Source organism: Takifugu flavidus, chromosome 18 (assembly GCF_003711565.1).
Source record: "Takifugu flavidus isolate HTHZ2018 chromosome 18, ASM371156v2, whole genome shotgun sequence".
Classification (NCBI taxonomy): Eukaryota; Metazoa; Chordata; class Actinopteri; order Tetraodontiformes; family Tetraodontidae; genus Takifugu; species Takifugu flavidus.
This window is the reverse complement of record NC_079537.1, coordinates 4,865,416-4,892,837: the sequence shown is the minus strand read 5'-3', so window position 1 is coordinate 4,892,837 and position 27,422 is coordinate 4,865,416. Positions and strand designations below refer to the sequence as shown.

The window sequence follows — 27,422 nt, the reverse complement described above, 5'->3', positions numbered from 1 at the left end:
GATGGAAGGACTCGGAGGTAAACAGAGCATGCTGTTTATTCTCTTCTTTAAAAAACCCACTGTCATCGACATAGCGCATCGATTCCAGGCAGCATGTTTCTTTCCCCCCCTCTGTGTGTTTGTGAAGCAACCCTGTGATTTCGTGTCACAACACTGATTGGAGGGATTAACCATCCCCTTAACTGATGGCATTCTTGACTGTATGGAGACAAAAGATGTTGTTTCACAGCTAATCCCTTCACACTTTAGGTTAATAGAAACGTGCGCCAGCAGCAGTGCAGGTGGATCCAGTTGAAACGGACACATTGAAATGATGCAAACTCTTTCTTGCCATGTTTTTATTCCAAATTTACAGATACAAAGGTGAGTCACAATGAAAATGAAGACGTACAGTATAAAGGTGTATGAAAATATCTCTTCATGTCACACAAGTTGATACTTGATACTAAAAATGATATTTTTATGTACAGCATGCCCTATGTAACGGCAGGTTCTGGATATACAAAGGCACATCCAAGTTACATGTCGCTATCTTGTTTAACTTGTGGTTTTGCTTCTTCCTCTCCATCCCAAACACGTTTCCTCCTTGACAAAAATAAAGGCCTGACTTTTTAACCTCCCCCTCCTTCTCAGTAAATTTTGTTGCATAATCCCAAAAAGAGCCTCTGATACATCATTGCTTCACTCCCCACGCTCCAATAATACTCTGCATTCTTCCCAAAGGTTAGTCCGGTCAATTCATCTCTCCCCTGAATCTTTTCTTGATCCGGTGAACCGATGACCTTCACTCTGCTGAGGACGACAGCTTCGTCCAGCCCGCTTCCTCGTAGACAGCCGCGACAGCGCAGCACATGTTAGCCAAGAGTTTTGTCCACGCCGACGCCACCTCTGCTGTGATGATCTCTGTGAACGCCTCTCCGAGGACCTCTAGTATGACACCGCTGAGGATCTGCACAATACACAAAACAATACAGCTGCTTGAAAGGTTCCTGGAAAGTCACTTTTGAGAGTGCACGGCCTCAGTTTCAGCATGGGTTTGAACCGGCTTCACGTTCTGCTGTAAACAGGATTCCAGATGGACCCGACCACACAGCGACTTTCAAACGCCAAGTCAAAACAGGCTACTGGGGATATAAGTGCTGCCACCTTCTGGTGATGCAGAACTATGGCTGTTGTCCTACTATACATTCAACCAAATCTTGAGCCAAGTATTAAGGATATTTACTTTTTTCTGGAAAAGAAAAGAGAAAACATGCGGTTAAGGATTTAAGATTAAGGAAGGAACAACCAAACACTTCAATAATACACTTCAGTACTGCGAGGAATGAGACTATGATGAGGAATGACAGACTCACCCCTGTTCTGGAACGGTGTTCTGGAATGGTTCTGCTGATCTACACACCCAACCTAATCACCAGAAGAACTTTGCTGTCGGCGTGTCACATGTGTAATTAGAGTCGTTAGGTTTATGTGACAGGCATGCTAAAGGGCCGCAACGATATGAATTTTGATAAAGCCTCAGACGCAAACTGCAGACAACCTCCTCGAAATGCTTGTTTATGCTGGAATCCAAGCACCAATGTAATATGCTCATCCAGGAAACACGCTCTCTAAGCATGGCCTGTGTGGTCAAGGTGTTTGGAGATGAGGCTTAATTCTGGGACCATGACAAATGCTGCCTGCAAGCCTGAATACAGTAAACTGGAGGATGTTTATAGGCATTAATGAAGGGTACCTGACACTCTTTTTAGGAAGCGATATGCACATTTCCAATTGGCTGCTTATATATCAGGGCACTGGCATCACTCCATGGCAGACAGGGACTCTTATAGTGTTGATACCTCAATTGCCAGCTGAAAGTGCCAGAGAATATTTTTTGTTTTCTTGGCTATTGCATTTCTGTTTGCAAGTTCAAAGCTTTTTTTTGCCTTTATGGAATTGCTCTGTTGTAGGAAGTTGGATGACTGAATAAATATGAAGCGCCAAGCTTGAGTTGACTCGTATCGAGTAAATCAAGTTTTTTATGCACATAAACCAAGGAATAATAGTAAACCTAATAGATAAAGATAGAAGTATGATCCATGATTATTTAAGATTTGAGATGTATTCCAAAGCCAGTAGAGAGGTTAGAGGGGGTGTTGTGTGTTTATCTAGTTTTGTTGAAGACATCTGGCAGGTACCAACTGGGACCATAAAAGAAGAAACTGGCCGACATCAACACAAGAGTAATCAAGCGCGGAGCTCGTAAGTGCATCAGTTCTGAAGTTCTCCAGGGTTGAAAAGGGCTCTAGTGCTGAAAGATGAAGTTGAAAGAACAGAGCTTTGACAAGAAAATCAATCTGCTCATCACATTTATAAAATAAAAGCATGAAAGTATGAAAACTGAGCGTGTGATTATCTGAAAATATCTGACTAAATTCACGATGCACCTCCTCTTTGTTGCAGTTTTGAGAGTCATGTATTGTATCAACGGAAACACCAAAGTGTGTGTTTGGGTCACTTCCATTTCACCTTAAAGTACTTTGGGTCCACCTTGTGCCTCAGTGCGTGGGCCCTGCCCACCGACTTCAACGCCGAAGCCATGGCGTCGGCGTCGTCGAGGTTCTCCACCAGTGTGTTGATGGTAGTCATGACTCGGTGAGCGTGCTTTCTGAGCTGGATACTTCGCTGCATCTCCTCCGGCTCCTCGATGTCCTTGAAGTCCTTGAAAAGCTGCTTGGATGAGGGGAAACTCACAAACAACCTGCAAAAAAACCAGGCAGCTTGGTGAGAGAGGACAGAATTCAGCTGCTCTGCTGATCTCGGGATCTTCATCGCGGACAAGCAGGTGTTCATTTTTTGCTGGTACATAAATATTAACACTGACGCGGGAGTGCTACACTCTTTCTCTCGGAGGCCTGGACTCTACAAAACAACCTCGCATAGTTCCGTCTAAATCAATGTCTCTGGAATCGCTGTGTGTTGCCTAACAATAACACAGTGGTGCTCCACTAATGAAAGTGCTGCAATATTTATCAATTTGCAGCATTACTGGATGTCAGTGGCAACATTCCCAGGACAACTTGTATTTACTTAACATTCCCTATAGCATCCAATGGCCAGCAGAAGCCAAAAGTCATGGTTTTAGGGGTCAAAGTGTACATGTGCGGTAATGTATTTCTTCTGTGTAGGATTTTCCTGTGCTTTAAACTGTAATTCTGCATGTTATTTAAACAGTGAGTCAAAACAGGGGATATTTGTAACGTATCAAATGTCTGAATATCTCAGTTTGATTCCTTCGCTCTGATTAAATGGTGCGTTGTTCAACGAGAGTTGTTATAAGAGGATTAATAATTACAGATATAAATTCATCTTCACATATTTGGGATTCAGGAATCCGTCGCGTCACAGCTGTTTTTATTGCCATTAGTAACGGCAGGACGGGATTTCTAAACACAACTCAATTTCTGTTGCTTTCGTTTCCCCTCACGCGGTGGAAATCATTCAAATTCAACTTGACTTTAGTTGTTTTTCAGTGGTTTCAGTTGTTGCTGTTCTTTGGTCATCCAGTTTTGCTAAATACGCCGCTGTCTGATATGGATTTGACCTCAAGCCCACCTGCACACTAAATCACCTGCGTTATCTGTCCTGTATTCAGAGATAAGAAGTTCACATGTAAACATGTTCCGATGCATCAGTTGGTATAAACATGTCAGGCCAAACAGGATTCTGACACGCCCTGACTGCTGAGACGGGTATGTATGCATTTCAATTCTGATTTCTTTGGTCAGGGTCCACAGTCAACACTCAGAGGTTCAGCAATCTAACAACACCCCCCCCTCCACACACACACACACAATCTGGGACCGAGGCCAACACATGTGCCGTCCCACCTCCTCCTCCATCTGCAGTAGCAACTGTTCTAGAAGGCCATGCAAATCTTTTCTTGCACATGCAGATGAGGCTTCCTGTGCATGCTCTATGATTTTGAGGTGAAGAAGACGTCCTTGATCGGAAACGAAAAGTAATGAGGTGGCATTTATCTCCCCGGCTCCTAATTGAATGACCTGTGCATGCATATAAATCGCCTCATTAGTGTTTTGCACCTAGGCTCTTAATCCGCTCTTATCCGCTCTTCAAAACTAACCGAAGAGACGAATCCGGAGAAAGTTTCTAATTCCACAGCCATGATTTCCCTCTTTACACCCAGAAGACAGCTTGTTTGAAGAATTTAAGTGGCCTCCAAGGGTCAGCGGGGAGGCAACATCTGCTGTTGTGGCTGACCGGAAGGATTTACTGGCGTGGCGCTAATGTGTCAATCCCCATTCCTCAAAATCTTTGGTCCTGGTGGGCCAACGAGGAGGAAGACATGCAGGAAAATAAACATTCAGACTGCATTTAAACATTAAAATCACTGATATCAAATCTATAGGTGGGGATTCTTTAGTAATAAGTCGAAATCTTGTGACTTGAAAGCCAATGTGATCTGATAGTGACTCGTTTTTAAAGTCTCATGACCTCATGAATGCAATGAGAGTCTCATCACACACATACACACACACGCACACACACATTTGCATATTTTAAGAGATGTAAAGTCAGCTGGAATAACCGAATTTGAAATGAATGATGAGTGATGCAAGAGGAAAGTATTGATTTGTAGCTGCAGAAGCTTCTGACAGTGACTGATTCACGTTATAATCATTAACCAAAGGCAGATAAAGTGAAATGTCAGGAGGGACCACCGGGGCTGCGGTCCTGGCTTTACAAGAAATGACCTCCAAAGAGGGGAGAGGAGCCTTCTGGAGCGCCAGAAACGTCTCCCTGATGGATGATGCTGTTTACCCTTTGCTTTCACTATTTGAAAAAAATGGGATTACAGGAAAGGAGGAGATCTGAGGATATGTTATGCAAGAAATATGACCAGCTCTGGCCTTTTGGACAGGTTGTATAAACCATTAGGATAAGGAGTTTTCAGGGGGCAGAGAAGCAGGGCATGTGTCCGGCAGGTGCAGTTATATTACCCAGGGAACCAGTAAAGCTTAAAAAAAAGATGAGCAGAGTGATTTTATAAAAAGTGCTGCTGCTTCTTCACCTTTGCCTCTAAGCACAACTTGAATTTGCAACCGTAAAAGAGGAGAGGGAATGTGAGGAAGATGAATACCTGACCAGTATGGCCACCCCGGCATCATCGCAGCTCTGGAAGACTACGGCCCAGGAGTCCTGGATCATCACCTTCTCCTTGTCAGTCAGCGGGCTCGGACGCTCCACGTGGTCCAGCTCTCCATCCCCCTGCATCCTTTCCATCTGGGAGCACAGTCGTGCACGCGTCTGTCACAGCCTGACAGAAAACCCTCCCCTCGTAAAACAAACCCCTGTCCTCACCTCTGCTGTCCGGTGTAGCGTCTCCTTCTTTGTGACAGACAATTCCTTCCCTTCCCTCCTTTGTTCGGAGGTTGTCTTTGCTCTCCACCTCTAAATCGCTGGTGAACGAGTGTGAGTGAAGAACAAGCTTACACACACACATGGACACACACAAGAACTACAGGCAGCGAGTAGGGAGGAGCCTCTGTACACTCCCTCTTACATTCGCCCCTCCCTCCCCTTCCTCTCCCTCATTACCCCGCTCACCTTTGCACAATAGGTGTGCTTTGAGGAAACGCGATATGACAAATCCTCCGTAAGGGAACTCAGCTGCAACCTGAGATGAGGTTGTCAAAGCCAAATAAAGGGCTGCATTGTGACGCTTTCACTTCACATTAAGATTAGGTTGGGGTGATGTTCTCTTTTCCCACAGGGCTGTCTAATTTTAAAAGAATTCTGACTTCAGATTAAACAGCTTGTGTCAGATTTATGAAACTGTGCCATCAGAATCAAGTGTTTTAGCTCTTTTCTTCTGTTTTTTTTCCCGGGGACACTCTGCAATGCATGCCTGCGTTAACCTTTGTCACAGCAGGCACTATCAGCAGGAATTCTCACTTTGTTGTCACAGCTGAAGCTGGGTAAGCTTGTGGCCTTTGCAAAAGGAGGTCAATTAGCTGAAGTAATATTTTAATGGAGACGCTTTTGGAGCAGAAGGAATTCAAATAAGATGGAGTGAGATCTAAACCCAGGTGGGGCTCTTCAGTACAGCCATGTTAAACATTGACGGCACGTATACGACAATGTGTGAAATCTGTGCTTGTGATCTGTGTGATTTTTAATGTTTAAATGGGGGGTGTGATGTGTTCTCTGTGAATAGAGTTCAGCAACGTCATCAGCTGAATGACGGGTCAATGAACGGTAATTCACAAGGTCAACATCTTAAGTCTAGTTGAAGTAGACGGATCACATCATGCATCACTTTGTACATAATCAGTGACAGTCAATAATGATAATCAAATACTGTCACGGGCACACAGGTAAAAGAGATTAAAATGGAATGTGATTTGTTGGTTTTGTTTGAGTGAATCTTTTCTCACATGATGCTTATAGGTACCAGCAGCACTAATTAGTTACTGAAAATGCAATAAAATCATGCTATTTTCCATCTTTGGTATTAATGATCATATTTATACAAGATGGAGCAGGACAAGGAATGTCACCGAAATAGGTGAAATTATAGTATAAAAACACAAATAAAAAAGGGTTGAGAAGGATTAAAAAAGAATACATTTACAAGAAGAAATACTTGGAGAATCATAGCAACGGCAATAAACACAAGGGTGAAAGGCAAAACTTCATTTTATCTTTATTGTCTCGTTAATAGATTACTTTAATCGAGGGTGAGTAAGCAGTGACATCTGGCGGAATATTTAAGTACTACTATCAATATGTCTATTAAGTAAATACATATTCATACAAAAATGTTCCAACTAAAAATAATAATAATAATAATCCTCTTAAATTTCAAAGAAACGGGGCCGTCATAATTCTTCTATTGTCTTGTTACAATTTCTTTTATTGAGTTCATTACGTTTGCTTTTTACTGAATATCACTATTTAAATGACTTTAAATTATGTAGAAAATTATTAAAATTAAAATGTAAAATAAATGCCTTTCAAGTGTATAACTTCCGGTTCAATCCCAACGCGTCGGCGCATGAAACAAATGTCCTAAGCCAGCACCCGTAGTTGTGGACGTAGACCATATGCTACTGTAGTATTGGCTAGACCAGGCTCAATATACGAAATTATTTTAGCGGTAGTTCTAGCGCTTTTTATTTGGCACAAACGGTTATTAATAAAGCATTAAGAACATTTCGTTCTTTTACGTCAAAGACAAAATTTTGTTGTTGCGAAAGGACGCTATCAGCTCAAGTCAGTGCCAGTTGCTAGCGCTAGCAAGATAGTCGGCTAGCCACAACGTCATAAGGAGTCGGAAACTAAATCATTTTTTGAATAAAAGGGATACTTCTGCCATTTCCAAGGACGATGAATGCCCCTAAAAGTGGTTATCGAGTCTTCTCCGCAAATTCATCTGTTGCGTGTACAGAATTGGCCAAGAAAATAACAGAGTAAGAACAACGTCAAGTTTCAGTAAAAAGTAACGAAAGAGAAACATGGCATCGGCTGGAAGATAAAGGACAGACAACGTGTATCATTTGGCAGTATTGTGTGACATTAACTACTCATCTGGGGCCAATAGGTTCCGATTAAATGGATCATTGAACGAGCCAAGTTTAGACCGAGCAACGCCATTTATCACTGGTTTCTTTTCATCTGAAATACTCTGCTCTTGTTTTACAGGCGGCTTGGAGTTGAACTTGGCAAATCTGTCGTTTTTCAGGAGTCCAACAGAGGTAATGAGAACATTATTCTCAGCACTGCAAAGCAACGCCATTTTAACTGTCAATGCATTGGAATCTTTGATTCAAGCCAGACCTCATTGTTTAACCCAGCTTAGTTCAACAATCATCCTTCTGTAACACTTTTCTCAATGCTCAGTCTGTAACTTCACTGATTGGAAACAGGGATTTGAGCTGTGAAAAAGCTGAGGAGCAGAACTCAATGACGGTTGTGTGTGATATATGTCGCAGGACGAAACCAGGAGGTGATCACGGGGGCCTGTAACAGCCCAAAAGCCCATAAGGAGATTTGAAAAAACGTAGACATTCCTTTGCCAAGTTAAAACGGGCGGCAGAAACTCAGTTGCTTGAGTTGTGATTGAGAGTTTCTGGCCCGATTCTGCCTCCTACATGTCTAAGTGTCGTTGGGTGAGATTTTAAACCCCCTCCTGAAGCTGCCTCTCCAGCGTATGAAGGTTTCTTCTGCATTTATGGAGAGAGTTGTTGGCCCACACAGCTCCTGAAGTGTGAGGCGAACCAAGGTCGTTATAATTATGCAACATAGAACGCGCTGAAACCTCGATAAATGCTTCATGAGAACTTTAAACTAAGGCTGACTTAATTGTGTCGTGTTTTCTTGACCACAGAAACTCGAGTGGATGTAAAAGAATCAGTTCGTGGACAGACTATCTTCATTATTCAGACCATTCCACGGTGAGTGGTAGGGAATTGGGTTTCTGGTACTCTGCTTCATTATTAGACAAACGCAGCTGTTTTCAGTGGTCTTTTCGTGTCTCCATGTTGCCCAGCGTCACTAATTTGTCTGTTTTTGGATCAACCAGAGATGTCAACACAGCTATAATGGAGCTGCTGATCATGGCCTACGCCCTCAAGACCTCCTGTGCTAAGAACATCATTGGAGTGATTCCTTACTTCCCCTACAGCAAACAGTGCAAGATGAGAAAAAGAGGCTCGATAGTGAGCAAGCTCTTAGCGTCCATGCTGGCGAAAGCAGGTAAAGCCGACAAAATGAGTGCCCGCGAGTGCGGCCTGCGTTTACTCCGCTCCTCGACTGGCTTTGTACTCTGCAGGTTTGACACACATCATCACCATGGACTTGCACCAGAAGGAGATCCAGGGTTTCTTCACCTTCCCAGTGGACAACCTGCGCGCCTCTCCTTTCCTGATTCAGTACATCCAGGAAGAGGTGATAGTTTTATTCACGTGTGCGTAAATGAGACGGACTCTGATTGTATTCAGGATCCCTGCAGCTTTGCACCAAGTAGCTTCGATGTCACGCATATATATTTACATGGGGGTGGGCCGCCTTCTCCCAACCACACCGGTCAGATTTATGTGACTTGCTGACTCACTCGACAAGCTTGCGCCCGTCCAGAGCACATAAGAGATCCTGTTCAAGCAGTATGAGTGAAGAGAGGACTGGAAGGCTGTTGTAAAAACATTAAACAGTGTGTCGGAGTCCCTGAAGGGACTGGTGGTTGTCTTGGATCTGTTAAACCAAAGCAAATAATGTTTGTTTCTTTTGTCCTGGCAGATTCCTGATTACAGAAATGCAATAATTGTGGCAAAGTCTCCCTCCGCAGCTAAAAGGTAAGGACAGATCAGAAAGAGATTAAAAAAAGGATAGTCTCCATCTCTGAAGGTCTGCGTTGACCTTTCCAGGGCTCAGTCCTACGCTGAGCGGCTGCGTTTGGGCCTGGCTGTCATCCACGGCGAGGCTCAGTGCTCCGAGTCTGACATGGCCGATGGGAGACACTCCCCTCCCTGCGTACGCAACACCACCGGACACACGGGGCTCGAGCTCCCTTGTAAGAACGCCTGTCTTTTCAAGATCTTTTCCAGTGGTTTTTTTTGTGTAGATTTGTGCATTTAATGTCTGTTAATGTAGTTACCATAGTCACAGTAGGAGTCTTCTGTTCAGAATTCTAAGTTGCACTAGTCGAGCCTCACAGGGCCCCTGTTGGTATGGAACTCATACATCAACCATACTCCAAAAATGTTCCCTTTTTCTGTTGCTGCATGTTTGACTCCAACAGATCCACCACTCGTACCCATGCTGCATCCTCCACCAACCGCAACGCTAAACCTACTAAGCGCCATATTTAATCACCACATATCCAGTCTCCTCCCGATTCCCATTCACCTTTGTTAATTTGAGATCCTCGTTTTGCTCAGATATACTAACAAGGCTTTGCCATTTAGTTTTTGACACTTATTGCAGTGGGAATTAAGCCCGTTATATATCGCTATCAAATGCTTGTATAATCGGCAAATTACTCCAAAGTGTTTGTATCCGGCGTTATTATTTATTAAAAATGTGTTTTGAATCTCACACTTGACTTTTAAAAAATCCTCCTTTTGAGCCCAAACGCGGTCTCACGTAGACTAAGTGGAGGTAACGGTTACACGCGCCTGATGTGTTGAAATTGTGGCGCCAAAGGGAGGATTTTCTGAGTCTGGTCGTTATATTTTTGTTCTGTCAAATGTGTGTGCATTTGTGTTAACGTGGTGTCTATTTGTTGGCAATAGCAGGCAAACAACAAGCTCCGTTCCCTGGCATAGAGCTCCCAAGTACGAGCGTAAACTTAACTCACACCTGACTTTAAAACGACTCCTCCTCAAATGGGCCCTCGTGTTGTGCATGCAGAGAAAAGAGGTTTGTGCCACATCCAGTGAAACCACAGTCTGGCTTCAGGAGGGGGGGAAACATCAGAATCTGACTCTTTTCCAGGCCAAACCGCTGTGGAATCCACCACCATCAATCCCAAAACACTCCTCTCAGATACTAGACTGCGAGTTCTACTGGATGGCCAAACCTTTCTGTGTTGTTTGTGGTCTGATTTTGTTTTATTGCTAGCTCCACGAATCAAACCAGAACCCCCCCTCCCCCTTCTTTTTTCTTTTTTATATTTCAATACCCGGACCTTATCTTGCCAATCAACACACGGTGCTGATTAACCACGATAAAGCTGATTAACATTTGCTCATGGCTGCATGTGAAAACAATGAAGCATGCTTTACAACCTCCCATCTAATGACCGGATGAAGACCTGACAGATGGAATGTTGGTGCGTCCCACTTCCCGTCGGACCGATTAACGGGCTTTCTTCTTTTCATGTCTGATCGGACCTTCCCCAGGTGGCTCGTCGCAGTTTCCCCCGTAAAGCCGCGGAGGCACCCGCGAGCTGCTAACGACGTGGCTTTTGCTGTGTTACGGTCGAGAGTGCTCAGTTTGTGTGCGGCACTGCGGGTTTTCTGATGCTGTGCGACTCACGGTACTCAGCAAAGTGTCCTGCAAGGCATGCTCCACCTCTTCTCTGTTGCTGTATTCCTTTTTTTCCTCCCCGATCAGCTTGGCCGGCTGATTGTTAACCACTGGATTGTATCCTGATAACCTTTGGATGACTACTTTTACATGCACAGCAATGCTTGAAAGGCAACCGCTGATACCGGCTGCGATGCAGCTGATCCCAAACCAGCACAACCGTGCACACACGCACACACACTTTGGTTTCGTCCACCGACTCGAGCCGTCATTCCCGTCTCGCTGCTGCGCTCAGTTAAGACCGAAACGTCTCGCTGGTTGACAGAACGCAGCTGTTGCGTCGGCGTGACGGGCGTGCGCGGTGCGTTGCAGCTGTTGCGTGCATGTAAAAGCATTCAGAGCCGGCAGTGCTGTTGGTCCTGCTCCCAGCACACCTGCAAGTATGTGTGAAGGAGCCTTCATGAGTGCTTGTCAGCAGCTGTGGTCCTGTGTGAAACCAGACTTTCTGATGCACCGCGGCTGGTGCGCAGGCCGCCGCGGCGGTCCTGCCTCGGCCTGGGGCTGCCTGCGTCAAGGCGGCGAGTCTTTACCTCCTGATTGGGTATACTGGGCAGAAAACCAGTATCATGGTTATGCATGGCATGTGCTGTACTAAGTTTGTCCCTCTGGGTAAATCCTCTAGGGGTAGGTGGGGTACAATGGGGGGACAAGTTGCAGAAGGTGATTTTTAGCCGTCGCAGAACATTTGCACCTTTGTGCACAGTAGAGATAGACCACTCAAAATCAGAGAGAAAGACTTTTCGACCCATTTTACCCAATCTACTTTTCTGATCTGGAATGCAACAGCTTTGGCCTTTTGTTTCCAGGTGTGCACGGGTAACCACCTCTTGCTTTCCCCCACAGTGATGATGGCCAAGGAAAAACCACCTATTACTGTAGTCGGAGACGTGGGAGGGAGGATCGCCATCATCGTGGTAAGAGGCTACGAGCTGATGCCCTGACGCCGACACTGGTTGTTTCACAGCTCCAATATGAAGCCAGTTCACTTCCCACCTGGCCAATCGTGATAATCCAGATTTAAAATGGAAGAGTCAAGGCATCGGAGCATCAGAAAGCAGTAAACTGTTGGCAGTCTCGCGTCGACCAAGCTTTATTATGAACGGAGACACGGCTCAGCACAGTGGTTAATCTCAGCTCACTAATGAGCTGGCTTATCGCTCCCATGCTGATTTAAAACACAAGTAACAGATAAAAATGCATTCTGTCTTCTCCCCCTCCCACCCAGGATGACATCATAGATGATGTCGGAGACTTTGTTGCAGCTGCAGAGATCCTGAAAGAAAGAGGAGCCTATAAGATTTACATCATGGCCACACATGGACTGCTGTCTGCCGACGCTCCTCGCCTCATAGAGGAGTCTGCTATCGATGAGGTGAGCCCGCCTCAACCCCACTTTCAGTGGCTCCTTTTGCTCTTAGTAGTATTTTGGGCGGGGGGGGGGGGTTGGTTATTTTGAACGGCATCTCTTTGACCATTAGGTTCTGGTTTTACTTCCTTGTTTTCAAACGTTCAGGAAGTTTAGGGCTTCCCTTGTTTTTATAATCAGAATAATGTACTGTAATCGGTGCCATTTAAATGGAGAGCAGCTTTAATCTTTGTGGTCATGTGACACATCCCCTCCCTCTCTCCCAGGTGGTGGTGACCAACACTGTCCCCCACGAAGTCCAGAAGCTCCAGTGTCCCAAAATCAAGACGGTGGACGTTAGCATGATCCTGGCCGAGGCCATCCGCCGCATCCACAACGGAGAGTCCATGGCCTACCTGTTCCGCAACATCGCCGTGGACGACTAGAGCCACCCGCGCGAGGTGGGTCCGACAGGCAGCGGGGGCGCCTTCCTGCCAGCGCTGTAAAAAAAAACAAAATGCAAGCGTCACACCCGGTGTAAAATACAACTAGATCCTTTTAAAGCACATGCAATCCTGTGAATCGACTGTGAGTGATTGAACCCGGTTCTGATGTTGGTAAATGTGCCCTGTTCTCCTGAAAGAGGATACTAGAACAAACAGGTGACATCAGACACCTTTGGACATGTAATGAATTTGTTAAACAAAAGAGATAATTTATGGAAGTTTACTTTAATTGTTTTTTTTTCTTTACTGACGCTCTAACATGAGCTTAACAGACGCTCGTTAGATCCCAGTTCTGCTTCTCCTTATTTTGTTCTGCATGTGCGGTCTCATTCAAAACACCTCAGGTGTTCCGGTAGCTCTCTTCCACCCCAGAGGTGTAACACTAATCCCTGGCTGAGCTGAGGTGTTCGGGTGGAGGAGTCAGCAGGTTTTCAGTTCATCTCCAGAAGAACTCTCCCCACTTGTAAGCCCGTCACTAATGTGATGTGAGCGAGTGAACGTGCACCTTCATTCCCAAAAGAATTATATTCCTTTAAAGGCATTCTGCCAGGGATTTAAAAAAAGGAGCCTAGAAATTAAATTGCATTCTTTGCCTTGATAACCACTTTTAATTGCAGTCAGGACACCTTAAAGGACTTTATTAATGATTGAGCACACCCAGTTTTTTGTCAGATCAATGTCATTTTAATTTTAATTCAGCATAAATCGACCTGACCTGCATCTTCAGGTGAAAGCCAGGGGTCACTTCACAAATATCCAGCACCACGCTCCCTCCGTCGACATGTTTGCTGCCTCCTGACTCACTAAAGGTGGGTGGGGGGGGCGACCCGGACTGTTCAATGCCAGCAGTAGACGCTTATTAAAACAAAACAAACTGAACAAAACTGTGTTGGGATCATATTTAGAACAAAATGATGGTCTCTGTCTGAAACGTCACAGTTCAGATGGCAATAAAAAGGATTTTCTACAGTTTTACAGTGCATAGGTTAGCAGCATCCTGATCAGAGACTGTGCATGTGCTCTGAGCACGTGGAAAAGAGCAGCTGGGAGACTTTAAACAGAGCCGCTTGTCAGACAATAACTTGAAAAGGTTGATTATTACTAGAGTACTTACGCTGAAGATGCACTACAGCCCTACAAAACAGACGTGTGGCATTTTATAAAATTGAATTTGTTGTTTCCCCCCCCCTTCGAGGTCATTTTGTGACGCTGTACTTGCCGATTTGAGCCTTTTGCTCAGGGAAACATACCTGCAAAGCTAATGCACGTTTGCTTGATCTGTGTGCGGAACACGCTGAGAATGTCTCCTAAACCAGCAGGGCTGGATTTCCTGATCCTTTTCCAGTTAGTTAGAGCCACTCCTGTACACCCCCCCCCCCCCCGCTGCAGTATTTAGGGGTCCGCATGCTGCGATGCTAAAGCTTGCAGGCTCTCCTCTTGGATGCGGTCGCCGTGCCGGCTCAGATGGATCCACGTCCTCCATCGTGTTCTCTGTGCTCCGTGTTCCCCTGTCCTGCCTGTGATGTCCAGGTTGTCTAATTTAAAACCTTAGAAAACGTTATGTCTGACTCTGATGGTTGTCAGCGTATTTGGGAATAAAACTTGCCTCTTGTACCTGGTCTGAATCCGTTTTTCAATCCACATTAATGGTTCAATGCTTCTATTTCCGCCTCATTTACATTAGCAGATATATTGTAGCATGATACAAGCACAAGACTTACCTAAATGTTAGCGTCTGCTGAGGTTACCGTCGGAGATCCTGTACTCGTTCAGAACTTCTCAGGACTTGTAACCACACTGAGGAGCTTTGACCAAGTGAAGGAGCAGAGACAACCCAAGCTGTCCATCCAGCAGGAGCAAGGTCATCGGGCGCGGACCCTCCACAGCGACTGGGCTCCTGTCCGCAAGGTCGGAGGCTCCTCTCCGGAGGCAGAGTGTCGGGAGCTGAGAGCTTCTGACGGTTTCAACGGGACGCAAAGAGGAAGCAGACGGCTACTAATCACAGGTCACTTCCTCCTCCTGGTTCTGTCGAAACAATGCACCTTTTCTCCAAACCTTTCACAAAAAGAGGAATGAAAACCTTTTTCTCTCTCGCGTGGGGCTTTTTTGAAAGTCCGCGGTGAAAAGGCGTAACTGTAACTGTTGAAAGGTGCTGGAAACACAGGTGGTCTGTACACTTTGCAGCATCTCGCATATGCAGATCCACAATCTTCACAATCACCCTCTGAGCAATGAAAGGACCACTATAACCTGGTTTGATGACTTTATAATAGTAGTTTGCATCTAACAAAGCCAGGCAGTGTTATAACATTTAATACATTTTGTATGAATTAATTTGCAGTTGCTTTTTACAGGCCGTCAGGCGCTGACAGAACCCACCACTAGAGGGCAGTACAAATCAATGAAATATTCTCTTCCATGTTCCATGTTTTTCCTATCTTTGTGAGGACTCGACATAATGCATTTCCCAGCCGCTAAACATCAATCACAACAAGATGCCTTAATCTAACCCGATGCTGGTCCTCACTAACTTCTATGTGGAAAACACAGTTGTTCATCTATCATTGTGAGGTCTTGTATACATACTGATCTTTTAGCTAAATCAGGTTTTAACCCTCAATTAAAACTAATTCTTACCCTTCAAACAGCCATTTAAATTGCTAGTTTACATATTCTGGTGTATGGCTAAGTGGGATTTATACCATTGTTGTGAATCTTCTCCTGGTGGTAGCCGAGATGTGTTGATGAGGAAGGAAACTTCACAGACACCGACTTGGTTATCAAAGATGTTTATTGGAGAGAACAGTCAGGCATCAATCGAACACTGCAGTTTGTCCGAGGGAGGTCTCGTGGTCCCGATGGTGAAGAACTCCGGGGTGTCTACCTCGATACCTCCTTCTTATAGAGACCAGTAAACACACTCTTTTCTAATGACCTCACGCTATACCATATGGTCAACCCAATGGTCTGGTGTTCAGTTATGACCAAAAAAGGTAATAGTTGAAGATGCTTCATGCTATACATCCTCCTATGGAGAACCACCAGGGGCCCACAGGTTCCAGTGTTGTCTTTTAGCAGCTCCTATTACCTAAAGGAAGAAGACACCGGACACACATGTGGAGCATGTCCTAATATGGTGCTTAGGTTGGCTGTTAAACACATTAAGGCCTTACAGACGTAAAGCCTGCATAGAACGGGTCAGATACTACACCATATATTTATGTTCAACTAGGAAATTAATACTACCTTGCAAATAACACTCTTCTCTTTAAGATTTGAGTTTTAATCAGTTTTTAAAATACAATTTATTGGAGTGAAGTGTTAACAGATTTGTGGTTGGTGGGAATTTGTTTTAAATTCTTCTATTACGATAATGAGATACTTTAATACAAATAACCTCAGTTGTGTGGCAAAGGGGGGGAAATATCTTTATTAGTAAAGTACAGGAAAAGAACAGTCATCAAAGTGTTTTCAACGGTAACAAAGCATTTCTCATCATGGGCAAAAAAACATTTTTACAGTTTGAATTCAGTTTTTCATCAAAACAGTCCAAGTTAAAACGGCAAACAGACGTTTGCTCAAATACTCGTGGTTATTGCACATGTCACCAACCAGAAGCATCAGGACTTCAGGACACACACGTCTGCTTTACCGCTGGTGTTAAACACAGCTGACCTGCACCTTTATCTCACGCCTCTTCTGGTCATGGCGGCGTCCTGCCGCGCGAGGACGGTCATGTGTTCTTAGTTCCTCCTCACCTGAGGAAACATCTGCCTCACTATGAGACGCTGCAGCTGTTGTTCTTGTTCAGAGGGGGCTGCTGGCTGCCCTCCACGGTGTCCCGTCTCCGGCAGAGCGCCGGGCTGAGCCAGCTGGGCAGGTTGGCCTGGCTCAGCAGCTCCCTGAAGCTCTCCACCACGTTGATGTTGTCTTTGGCGGACGACTCCATGAAGCTGTGGTTCCAGTCCAGCTCCACCGTGGACAGCACGTCCTCGCTGGACAGCTGCCGCTCGCTCTGGCGGTCTATCTTGTTGCCGATCACCAGGATAGGCGTGAACTTGTCTTCCTTGACCTCCAGGATCTCCTCGCGCAGGCTTTTGACCGCCTCCAGTGACTGGGGGTCGTCCACGGCGTAGACCAGGGCGAAGGCGTCGCTGTTCTGGATGGAGAGCTTGCGCATGGCCGGGAAGGAGTAGCTGCCGCTGGTGTCCATGATGCTGATGGTGACTTTGACGCCCCCCACCACGTACTCCTTCCTGTGGAGCTCCTCCACCGTGCGCCGGTGCTTGGGCTCAAAGGTGTCTTTGAGGAAGCGCTGGATGAGGGCCGTCTTGCCCACCCCGGCCGCCCCCAGAAACACCAGCCGCACCTCGGTCTTCTCCTTCACTTTGAAAGACATGCCGCTCAGTCTGAAGACTCGCTCTCACAGCTGATGATGGGCGCGCACGCCTCTCCAAGATCGCTGCATTTATGCTCCCACGGCAACCGCCCCTCTCTTATCCCAGCCAATCAGCAGGGCACGGCACTCCCCAACGCACCCACACACACACACACACACACACACACACACACACACACACACACGCACGCACACACACACACACTCTGCCACTCACAAATAGACGAGACTAAAAACTAGGCTAATGATCTTTTCTGGGATCTGTGCAACCTCATGTGCTGCCCGTGGTCGTGGGTGTAGGTCAGGTCAAGTGGCGATGGTGAAATAGGGAGGTTGGAAAAAAACAAGGGAATAATTCTTGATAAATAATAAATAGACCAAGAAGAGAAATAATTAATACATTTTGCTCAAGAAGCAAAGAACTGACGATCCAGGTCTGATGCATATAAATGACCGCTAATGGAAGTGGATCTTGTTGTTTATGTTGTTTATGTTTATGACATACGTCTGGACTGTATAGATCTGCGCTCTCGGCTCATATCCAGACAAAAGGGTCCTCGCTGAGGCGCCTCAACAGAGCCAGTTTCAGCCGAACAAGGACAGAACCAAAGATGGGAACAGGCAGCACCGACTGTCTGCAAATGGATCTCGAATGTCAGCAGATGTGAGATGCACTGAAGAAAATGGCTAATGAGAAATATCACCATCTTCATGACCCCCCCGAACTGGTTTTCACATCATCCCAGAGGCATATGCTGGAAATTAGGTGGGGGTTGTTATAATGCGAAATGTTCTCCATGCAGAGACTTTGTCACTTGTTGCTATGATACCTCAGAGGTGTCAAAGGAGAAATCCACACATGGGTTCAGTGTCCCACTGGTGGAGGTTCAGCCCGGTGGGGGGGCTAATTGGACAAATTAAAAGCACATTACCTGTCAGTCAGATTTCCAGGTGATTCACTGCAGGCGAATGGCCCTTAGTTTATATTCAGGCTCTCTCCTGTATTTGTCTGTCTGTCTGTCTGTCTGTCTGTCTGTCTCTCTGTCTCTCTGTCTCTGTCTCTGTCTCTGTCTCTGTCTCTGTCTCTGTCTGCGAGAGCATCTCGGCTCCGAACTTTGTGACCTCGGCGTCCCTTTTCTCTGCAAGCGTTCTGAGCCGAAAGCCCAAAGTCTCCGAGCAATTCGGCTTCAACTCACCAGTTCATCACTTGATCAAACACAAAGAAACAGACTGTCAAACAGACTGTGCGGCTTGGGGACCTTTCCTCCTCACACAACCTGGAGCAGATAAGAGAAATCGTTGCAGCAAAGCTACGAAATAATAACTGAAGCAGCACAAAAGTTTTAGCGTATCGTCGGCCACTGGTGCTGGAAATCCACCATTGCAGCTAGCGTCATTTCTCATTTGGTGAAAGAGGAAAACTATGAGTTGCTTTAGATCAGGACATCTCAGTTATAGGATCTTTTTGGCGCAAATGCGTTAATAAACACGGTTGCAGCGCCGTTGCCTCGCAGCCAGGAGGTCGCAGGTTTGATCCCCAGCAGACCATCCGGGGCAGGTCGGCCCTCGGAGGCTGCAGTGGCTCAGGACCGATCCTCCATCACTACGATGCACAACGGATATAAAATGACTGATTTTAGCTAACCCATCACACTTTGAAGGAATGACCCTTTAGAATGAACCGCTGAAAGGTCAAAGGTCATGTCTTGGTCGCCTCAACTCTACCCATTGGGCTGCTGAGCTAAGATCATGCAGACCAATACAAGCACGACATAAATATCAAAAACTATTAAGACATGAGTTAAAAGTAAAGCTGGAATCAAGAACAGCAGCACTGAGAGCCTCTTAGCTGTAACCCTTGAACAAAAATGAATACTGGTTTGTTCCTTTGTCATGATACAAAGAATTATTGATCATTATGGGATTCTGCTTCCACAGGCAGCTTAAAGAAGTTCCTGTTCTTCTCTTTCTATGTGTTGCCTGTCCCATGACCTCTCTCCTGCATGGTTATTGGACCTAAAGAGCTCATGGTTTCCGTTGCATAACTGCTTGATAAACCAACACAGTAGTAATAACAAGTTACAATCGTGTGTTAATGTTCAATATTTGAACCAGGGCTGTTCCACTTGTTGCCGGCCCTGCCCACAAGTCACACAGTCGTGCTATTATTCAGCTCGCAGGGGAACACGATGACTCCGCGCTCGGAACCTGGAGGTTTGCGCTCGCAAGGTCAGTCGCCAAGACAAACTGTTCCATACAATCTGGGAGTGTCCGCGTTTAAAAAATTATGATCTGTAGGCAAACAGAAGGGACCTGTGTCATCACAGACAACAGTGAGCCGGGCTGGGAGAGAGAGTCTGATGGGCCATTAATTAATAATCTCATTAAGGTGACGGTTGTTAGGTTATAAGTTCACCGCCCGCTGACGTAACTGCTTGATTATGTCCGAAAACTGACGATGCGACTCGGATCTCCGCGTCCTCGTCAACAAGAAGTACGGGACAGAAACCTGACAGGATCCCGATAACACCAGTTCATTCCTAATCCCCCTCTCTTAATCCTCCCTTTTCATGTGGCGGCTTTGTGGCCTCCGAACACGAAGGCTGCGCGTCCAGGGCGGCGAGCGGCGCACGTTCGTGCCGCAGGGGGAGCAGCTCTGGGACATGCTGTTCTGATGGGAGGAACAGGTTTTATTAGTGCACATATGGGCGACGGCAGCGCTGCTCACCAATCACTGCAGGACATGCTGCATACCCCCCACACACACACACACACAGACCCCTAACCCTAACACATTATATTGGCATGTATTCTATGCACTGACCACCAGTTCTTGCCGTGACTTCATAATGTCTCTTATGGATGAATAAACCCCTCCCTCCTTCCCTCCCTCCCTCCCTCACACGCCCTCCCTCCTTCCCTCCCTCACTCCCTCCTTCCCTACCTCCCTCCCTCCTTCCCTCACTCCCTCCTTCCCTCCCTCCCCCCCTCCCTCCTTCCCTCCCTCACTCCCTCCCTCCTTCCCTCCCTCCCTCACTCCCTCCTTCCCTCCTCCCTCCTCCCTCCTTCCTTCCCTCCCTCCCTCCTTCCCTCTCTCCCTCCCTCACTCCCTCTCTCTCTCCCTCACTCCCTCCTCCTTCCCTCCCTCCCTCCCTCCCCCCTTCCTTCCCTCCCTCCCTCCCTCTCTCCCTCACTCCCTCCCTCCCTCACTCCCTCCTTCCCTCCCTCTCCCTCCTCCCTTCTTCCCTCCCTCCCTCACTCCCTCCCTCCCCTGAACCCAGTTCCTCTGAAGCGACCACTGTTTGCTTCTGCGACAGCTGGAATCCAGAATCCCGGCGATTATTGCCCACAGTGACTCGTAACAATAGCCCCGGATCAAACGCCTCCGGGGGCATCTGTGATGTCTGAGAGTCCAACAGCACAGTTCATGTGAATTATGACTCAGGTTTATTATTTCGTCTCCCTCCGTCATAAACAAGTTCCTGTGGAAATCTCCATTTTCCTCCGTGCTTGGAGGAGAAATAACCGGTGCATTTACGTGCACTTTGTCCCAAATATGGACTTCAAATAGAATGCTCGAAATGTCTTACTCATTTAATCTTATCTGCCATCTCAGACCAATTTGGGATTAATTAGTATAAGGTTTAAGAACGTTCTGGTGTTAGCCACAAGCTATAATATCAGATCATTAGAAGAAAATGCATTCTCATAGCCCCAGATGGAGTGTCAGGTAGCTAAAATGCACGTGAAGCAGTTTAGCTGTATAAATTGGGAGGATGCTGATGTATTTATTGGAGCTTTTGAATTTTAAAGGATCACATTTAGGAGCTCTGACAGACACGCCGATACTCTACTGGGAGTCCTTCAGGTCCCTCTGTACCATTTCATATTTCTTCAGTGTCTGTTGATTCTTCTCAAATTAACACCACGGAGCTCCGGTTTACCCTTCGATCCGTCAGGAAGGTGAGGTGATGCTAAAGTCCCCCTCGGATTAGGTTGTTTTTCTTCTTAGCCAGGTCCTGCTGAGCTTCAGGGAGAGACTCTAAATCTCTTCTGTGTCTCCTCTATTGAGGGAAATCTTTGTTTTCTGTGTAAAAGGAGGAAACAGAGAACAAAGGCATCAAAAGAAGCAGCTAATGCTAATGAGGATAATTTGTGTTGTCTTGTGTTTTTTTGCAGGTCTGTGCGTCTATAATGTGCCTTTCTGAGGTCAAGACCTGCCCCCTCAGGAAAGAGTTTCTGACTCCAGGCTGTTCAGCATTAGAACCCAACTCCCTCTGCTTGAAGTGAAGCCCTCTGCGTCATTCATCACCTTCCCGGGCAAAAGGTCGCGCTCTTCTAGCCGCCGAGGCTAACGGTTTCCTCATTGCCACTTTTCTGAGCGATCCACATGTGGCTGCGTGTGAGATAAAGGGAGGCGGAGGAGTCCTCGGATCTGATGCTGTGAACGTCCACCGAAGCTCTGAAGACCGTCCCCGAGCAGAGGAGATGCCTGCAGGCGCTCAACGACCTTGATGAAATTTCCATGAATGTGCCCAAAGGAATTTTTTTTTGTCTCAAACTATTATATAATTTCTCCAAAAAAAGAGGGAATAGTAGTTTATGTAAATGCTCATTCTGTATGGATGCTGCCTGGTGTCCTGTGTGTGTTTGCATTAATAAATAATATTGATCTGCTGTGCTGGGTCCAGTTCCCCGACAGGCCCTCCTGCTCCAGGTGAAGTTTTACGCCGATGATTGATTATTCTACACGTCTTCATCCCGCTGGCTCTCCATGCCGCAACACTCCCCCATTGAACATGCACGTTCAACACCCACAGCGGTGCGCTGCCGTTAATTAAAAGGCCCTCAGGTAACAGGAACCATCTCTGAAAATAAGACATCAAATTCTACTTAATTGGAAAGTTTAACCGTTGAATTCTTGAACTCCGCAGGAGGAAGGAAGGAAAACAGCTGCGGAGGCTGAAACATAACGGCACCAAATGGTTAAAATTGTCTCCAAACTTGTCTCCAAACGCCCCCGACGCAAGGACGCCGCGCTCGCTCTCCGAGGAGAAGGCGCCTCAGGTAGCGTGAACGGCGGCCGGCTCCCCTGTTTGGGCTCGAACACATGACCAGCAGCTTTGTTTGACTGTGTAATGCAGCGAGATATGACAATAATGTGGGCAGCTAGCTCCGCCATCGGGGGCGTGCCGACGCTCTTCTGGGTCCAGCACATCTGGATTTCTGCGTGTTGCTCAAGGGAAAGTTTCTTTTTCACTCATTATGTCTCCAGCTCGCTTCATGATAAAGTGGTTTTGGTCTCTTGACACCTTGGCAACGGTTCATTTCCCTCTGCTTTACAACCAAGACGGAGCTGAACATCTTCACGCCTACGACGTCTTCACACCTACAGTGTACACAGAAATGTAAAGCAATGGCGTTTAGCAGCAGCGGTAATATGCGCTACGTGCACATTAGCATTTCTTTTTCTGTATCCGTGCGCTCCAGGCCGGGCTCTCATTAGCAGGTGTTTGGAGCTCAGGATCTGAAGGCAGAGGAGCCGTCAGTGGTCAGACACCGGAGGAGGGGGCTCGTTACATAAAATAATTGGAGTCTTATGTAACTTGGAAAGGCGTTAGCTGCTGTGGCGGCTCCCCTCCTGCAGGGGGTCCACTTTGGCTAACTTTTGTCGCTTTTTCGTCGGGTTCACTTGGGTGTCCGTGAAAACTCTTTTGGTGTCAGCTGAATTTTGCTGTTAGCGGCTGCCAATCTGTATTTTTTGGTCTGTATTCATCTCTCTCTCTCTCTCAGAACTGTTCTTTTGAAAGCAAAGGTGTCTTTATTTGAAGAGGCTCTATCGATGTGTGAATATAAATATATGCAGGAGGAGAAGAGGCTGGTGCACAGGTTCAGAGGTGGCCGCTCCAGCACAGGTACTTGCAGTTTTCTCAGAACGCACCTTCCATTCACGTGGGAACGAGACCAGGAGGAGCCGTGAACTCGGGTCTGGGTTCACGCGCTCTTTGATGATGTCATTTATCCTTTTGTGTCATGTCAGCAGCCAGGGACTGCGGAGCTGCAGAGCCGTCAGGGCGGCGTGTTTACGTCTAAATCTGAGTGAACACGTGAGGCTCCTGCTTCAGTTCAGCTTTTTTTTTTTAATCTGCAAAATCGGATCGATTAAAACCATCGCTTGTTAATGTTTCCATGAGAGAGCTGCTCTTCGCCGAGCGCCTTTGAGAGACTGCTTATCTTTAATTAAATACAAAAAAGGGAAAAGGGAAAAAAAAGTGTTGCCATCGAGGCTTCAGCAACTTCACCATGGCAACGATGCTTCAGTCAAGGTGAACCTTGATTTAGCCCCGTTGTGTTTCTCCCAACAGCATTATTATGTGTGCTGGCCTGGTATTGAATATAAGAAACCATGAAGGGTTGGGGGTTGGGGTGCTGAAACTAGGCAGTATATTCCACATTGCTGGAGTCAGCACTCTCACCTCACAGCAAGAAGGTGTTGGGTTCGAATCCTGTCTGGACCAGGGTCCTGAGTTCCCCCCTGCTACCCCGACTTCCTCCCACAGTCCAGAGATCTACATTTATGGTTGTTTGTGTTCGACTCGTCCGGGGTGCACAGGTGGAAGGTTCAGGTGTCCAAGAGTTTCTACATGGAATGGATAAAAAAGGAGCGTTTTCCTGGCGCCTTAAAAAAATAAAGAGTTGTTTCACTTCACCGGGAACCTCCTGGATGAGGAGAAAAGGAAACTTTTCACATCTCTTTGATCAGCGTGCCTTGTTTTGGTGAAGCAAACTGAAAGTTAGTCTTATGGTGACACGGTGGTGGAGAAGGGCATTGGTTTAATCCCCTGCTACAACAGGCACTGAGCCAAGATATTCCGGCTCCACCTTAATGCAGTTGTGATGGAAAAGGAATTCCCTTAATCGTGATGGCTCAGTGCTGCACCTCAAACAAGTCAAACAAAACCACCAGCTGGTGGCACTAGTCAGCCCTCTCCGTGTGTTCAGCCCCCCCCCCCCCCCCCCCCCTCCCCCACCATCAAAAGACGATAACAAATTCTTTTCCTTAGTTCTTGTCCTGGCTTCCTGATTTGGGAAATTTCTTCTCGCTACGTTTTATCTCACTTGCTAAGAGTAAAAATACAACGTGGTAGTTGGTTAGCTGACTAGCATGCTAGCTCTGTGCATGTTTGATATAACTGACTGCAGGTACCTCCAAGGGTTAAGCATTCTATACCCCTGCTAATGCACGCAGCCAGGTGATTATAGAGGCGTTGATGTGTTAAATACCGGGCTTGTATAAACACACTCACGTGCACGCTGCTCTCCCACATTCATCTACTGAATTGATTTCCCGCCTCCTTGACTGTCGCTTCATCTGCGGCGGATCGATTTTGTTGACGCTCCGCTCAAGCAAATAGATCCCACATCAGCGTTCCGTCCCGAGTAACTCATCCGCGGCTCGTATCTGGGCTCGGGGGGGGTCTCCCCGGGTCAGGGTGGCTCTTCACTGCCATTCCAGCAGCCCCCAGTGCTGTCAGACCTTCATGAAGGTTGTTTATACGTCTCACTTAAGCAGCTCAATAAGAACCAAACGAGAAAATAACACTTTATTTAGTTTTTAGTAAAAACACCGTGGAACAATAGTGTGTTCTGCTATGTCCCAGATTATTGCAGATTATAGTCACGCTATTGTGACTTATTTAACCCTAACTGGAGAAAGAGAGAGAGATAGAAAGAGAGAAAGAGAGAGAATTATCTTTACATACATATTGATTTTAGTGGCACAGTGAGCATTCAATTGATAAAAAAAACACAATGCAAGATTTTAAAAAATGGTCAGCATTGTTTCTGAAGGCGAAGTGGTTTGTGTGACTGTTACGTGTCACTGTGTACGGACTGTTGACCTAAAATATTGCTGTTGTGCTTAAAAGCCCTTTTTTTTTTCATTCTCGCGTTAAAACACCGCCCCCTCTGGTCTGCAGGGTGAACTGCACGAACACTGAATGCAAAATCTGGCAATGCGACACAGATTCCATTCATGTCACCAGTTTCAGGACCACCATTTCTAATGCGACCAGGACCCCCTGCAGGGTGGCCCCCCGTCTCGATGGCTCCTGCCCTCCGCCCGCTGATACGTTTTTACTGGCCAGGTACATCTGGCGAGAGGGGATCCATAGCGAGCACTGGAAGGGCTTGTCCGTGGTCTCCTTCTTGACCCCCACCACGCTGCAGATGTTGTACCGTCCGTCCAGGTCCTGCTGGTCCTGCCAGAGGGACGAATCCGTCAGGTTGACGCCCTCTCTCACCCAGTGCACCACCCCGGTGGGGTAAACGCCGCTGAAGCAGCAGCTGGCGTGGGTCTCGTTGATGGAGGGGGCCACTGACCCGAAGCACTCTGTAAAGATTCGTCACTTTTAATTTGGCGGGACGAGGTCAGAGGTCAGAAAGGACCCAGATGTGCTCACCTTGCACTGTGACCACACTTCGGTTGTGAGCTACTCCCATGTTGGAGCGAAGCTTGCACATGTATTCGCCCTGGTCGACCGGCATCACGCTGACCAGAGTCAGAGCGAGGCTGCGGCGGGGGGGCTCCTCTGCACTCTCACACCAGGGTTTGGGGCTGGGGTTGTTGTAATGACAGGTTTTATTTTTAAACACCCAAGAGAACTGTTTGATATCCATCTGGGGGGGAACGGTGGCCTCGCACGTCAGCGTCACGTTGTCGCCGCACCGCGACCTCAGCACCTGCGGCACCGTCCGCAGCTCCACAGCGCCCCCCACTGGAACCGAGAGGGAGAACGAGGCTTATAACCCGGACCCAGACTATCAGAAGTACAGAGCATCGTTAATCATGTTTGATAAGCAGTTTGATTAAAATTCGGTGCTTTTAAAAAGGTTTTTGCCTACAATAAATGGTTTAGTTGTTAACTTAAACTGGGTTAGAGTCAGAGGTTTGCACGTTCTTTATTTATAGAACGCATGAAATGATCTTGACATAAACAATAACTGGGAATAAATGGGCCTAAAACTGATATTCCACAATATTCTTTAAGTGCGGTCATGAAAGTAAGTGCAAATACTGCTCATGCGTGTTCTGCAAGGTCGTTATCACATCGGATGCCCACGATCACAGCTTATATCTATCATTCAACCCCCAATGTGGTTTTTAAACTGTCCATTTATAGCAGTTTTCCTAAATAATAATCCTAAATAAGGCCCCTAATTAAGGGCAGAGATGCAGGAAGAGGAGTGCTGGTTTCTGGGATGGGTCAAAACCTGTGCGCATTCCTCTGCTCAGTCTACGTGCTTCCGGTCTTTATTCTTTATTCTAAATACAGTAAATGCAGAGAAAACCCTGAGAAGTCCTCTCTTCTTCAATAAAAGTTAGAAAGTCTCACCAGCAGTGCGGACCACTGAACAGAACCAGGCCACTGTGAGCCAGCTGATAAGATTCGGCCTCCTCATGCCGGACCAGGAGCCCATGTCACAGATCTGTGTGGAGATCAGGTCCAGATGAATGAAGAGTCACAATAGTGGATAGAGAGAGAGCTGCTCGCTGCTCACGCCGCTGCTCTGCTGTGCACTCACACAGAAACCACCTGCACGGCTGAGGTTCTGGGAAAACCTCAGAGCGTGCTGCCAGGCTTTCGGAACAAGATTTAACATGCCCCGGAATGGATACGCGCAAAAAAACGCAAGGGTGAGCGGAGATATTCTAGTTTGTCGAGTTCCCGTCCAACAGTTCCCGTCTTCTTGCTGACTGGCAGCGAGTCCATGCACGCCAACAGGCTGAACAAACTGTCATCCCAAGTGTTTCACTCACCGGTTGTCCCAGTATTACGAGAAAAGGTGGAAGTCATGACACCAAAGCCAACAATAAATCTGCTTCTGCCAACCAGAAACGGCCAGATGTGATATTTATCCTTCATGTGCTTTACACTGATACTTTTGCTTCTATGCATTATTTAGGTGGGTTTAGCCAGCAACATTTAGGTAAATAAACAGAGCATTCAGACCGTTTTAAATGAATCACTTAACAAAGAAAGTGTATCCGGCAAAGCAAACACAGAGAGTAATTATTAAT

At 46.6% G+C, this 27,422-nt stretch overlaps 4 protein-coding genes across 5 annotated transcripts; 1 reads left to right on the top strand and 3 right to left on the bottom strand.

The window, feature by feature from the left end:
- Positions 1–323: 323 nt before the first annotated feature.
- Positions 324–5,524, bottom strand: LOC130515076 (cytoglobin-1-like). The gene is made up of 4 exons (XM_057015080.1): positions 5,365–5,524; positions 5,144–5,286; positions 2,512–2,743; positions 324–949 (listed from the first exon to the last, which is right to left on the bottom strand). Exons 2-4 carry the CDS (start codon positions 5,284–5,286, stop codon positions 785–787), a joined length of 540 nt encoding a protein of 179 aa, XP_056871060.1. The 5' UTR covers positions 5,365–5,524; the 3' UTR covers positions 324–784.
- A 1,552-nt stretch (positions 5,525–7,076) lies between these two features.
- On the top strand, positions 7,077–14,556 carry LOC130514808 (phosphoribosyl pyrophosphate synthase-associated protein 1). 2 transcript variants are annotated; one of them, XM_057014608.1, is made up of 11 exons: positions 7,077–7,475; positions 7,708–7,760; positions 8,393–8,459; positions 8,588–8,760; positions 8,837–8,952; positions 9,301–9,356; positions 9,429–9,574; positions 10,296–10,337; positions 11,935–12,005; positions 12,317–12,463; positions 12,724–14,556. In XM_057014608.1, exons 1-11 carry the CDS (start codon positions 7,393–7,395, stop codon positions 12,880–12,882), a joined length of 1,113 nt encoding a protein of 370 aa, XP_056870588.1. In that variant the 5' UTR covers positions 7,077–7,392; the 3' UTR covers positions 12,883–14,556. The 2 variants fall into 2 exon arrangements, with proteins under 2 accessions (XP_056870588.1, XP_056870589.1); XM_057014609.1 differs by lacking the exon at positions 10,296–10,337 and having other exon boundaries at positions 7,078–7,475.
- Positions 14,557–16,344: 1,788 nt separating this feature from the next.
- Positions 16,345–17,395, bottom strand: rasd4 (rasd family member 4). Its single transcript, XM_057015389.1, has one exon. The coding sequence runs from the start codon at positions 17,339–17,341 to the stop codon at positions 16,721–16,723; it is 621 nt and encodes a 206-aa protein (XP_056871369.1). The 5' UTR covers positions 17,342–17,395; the 3' UTR covers positions 16,345–16,720.
- A 7,537-nt stretch (positions 17,396–24,932) lies between these two features.
- Positions 24,933–27,043, bottom strand: LOC130515349 (uncharacterized). Its single transcript, XM_057015513.1, has 3 exons — positions 26,737–27,043; positions 25,804–26,118; positions 24,933–25,733 (listed from the first exon to the last, which is right to left on the bottom strand). Exons 1-3 carry the CDS (start codon positions 26,819–26,821, stop codon positions 25,375–25,377), a joined length of 759 nt encoding a protein of 252 aa, XP_056871493.1. The 5' UTR covers positions 26,822–27,043; the 3' UTR covers positions 24,933–25,374.
- Positions 27,044–27,422: the final 379 nt, after the last annotated feature.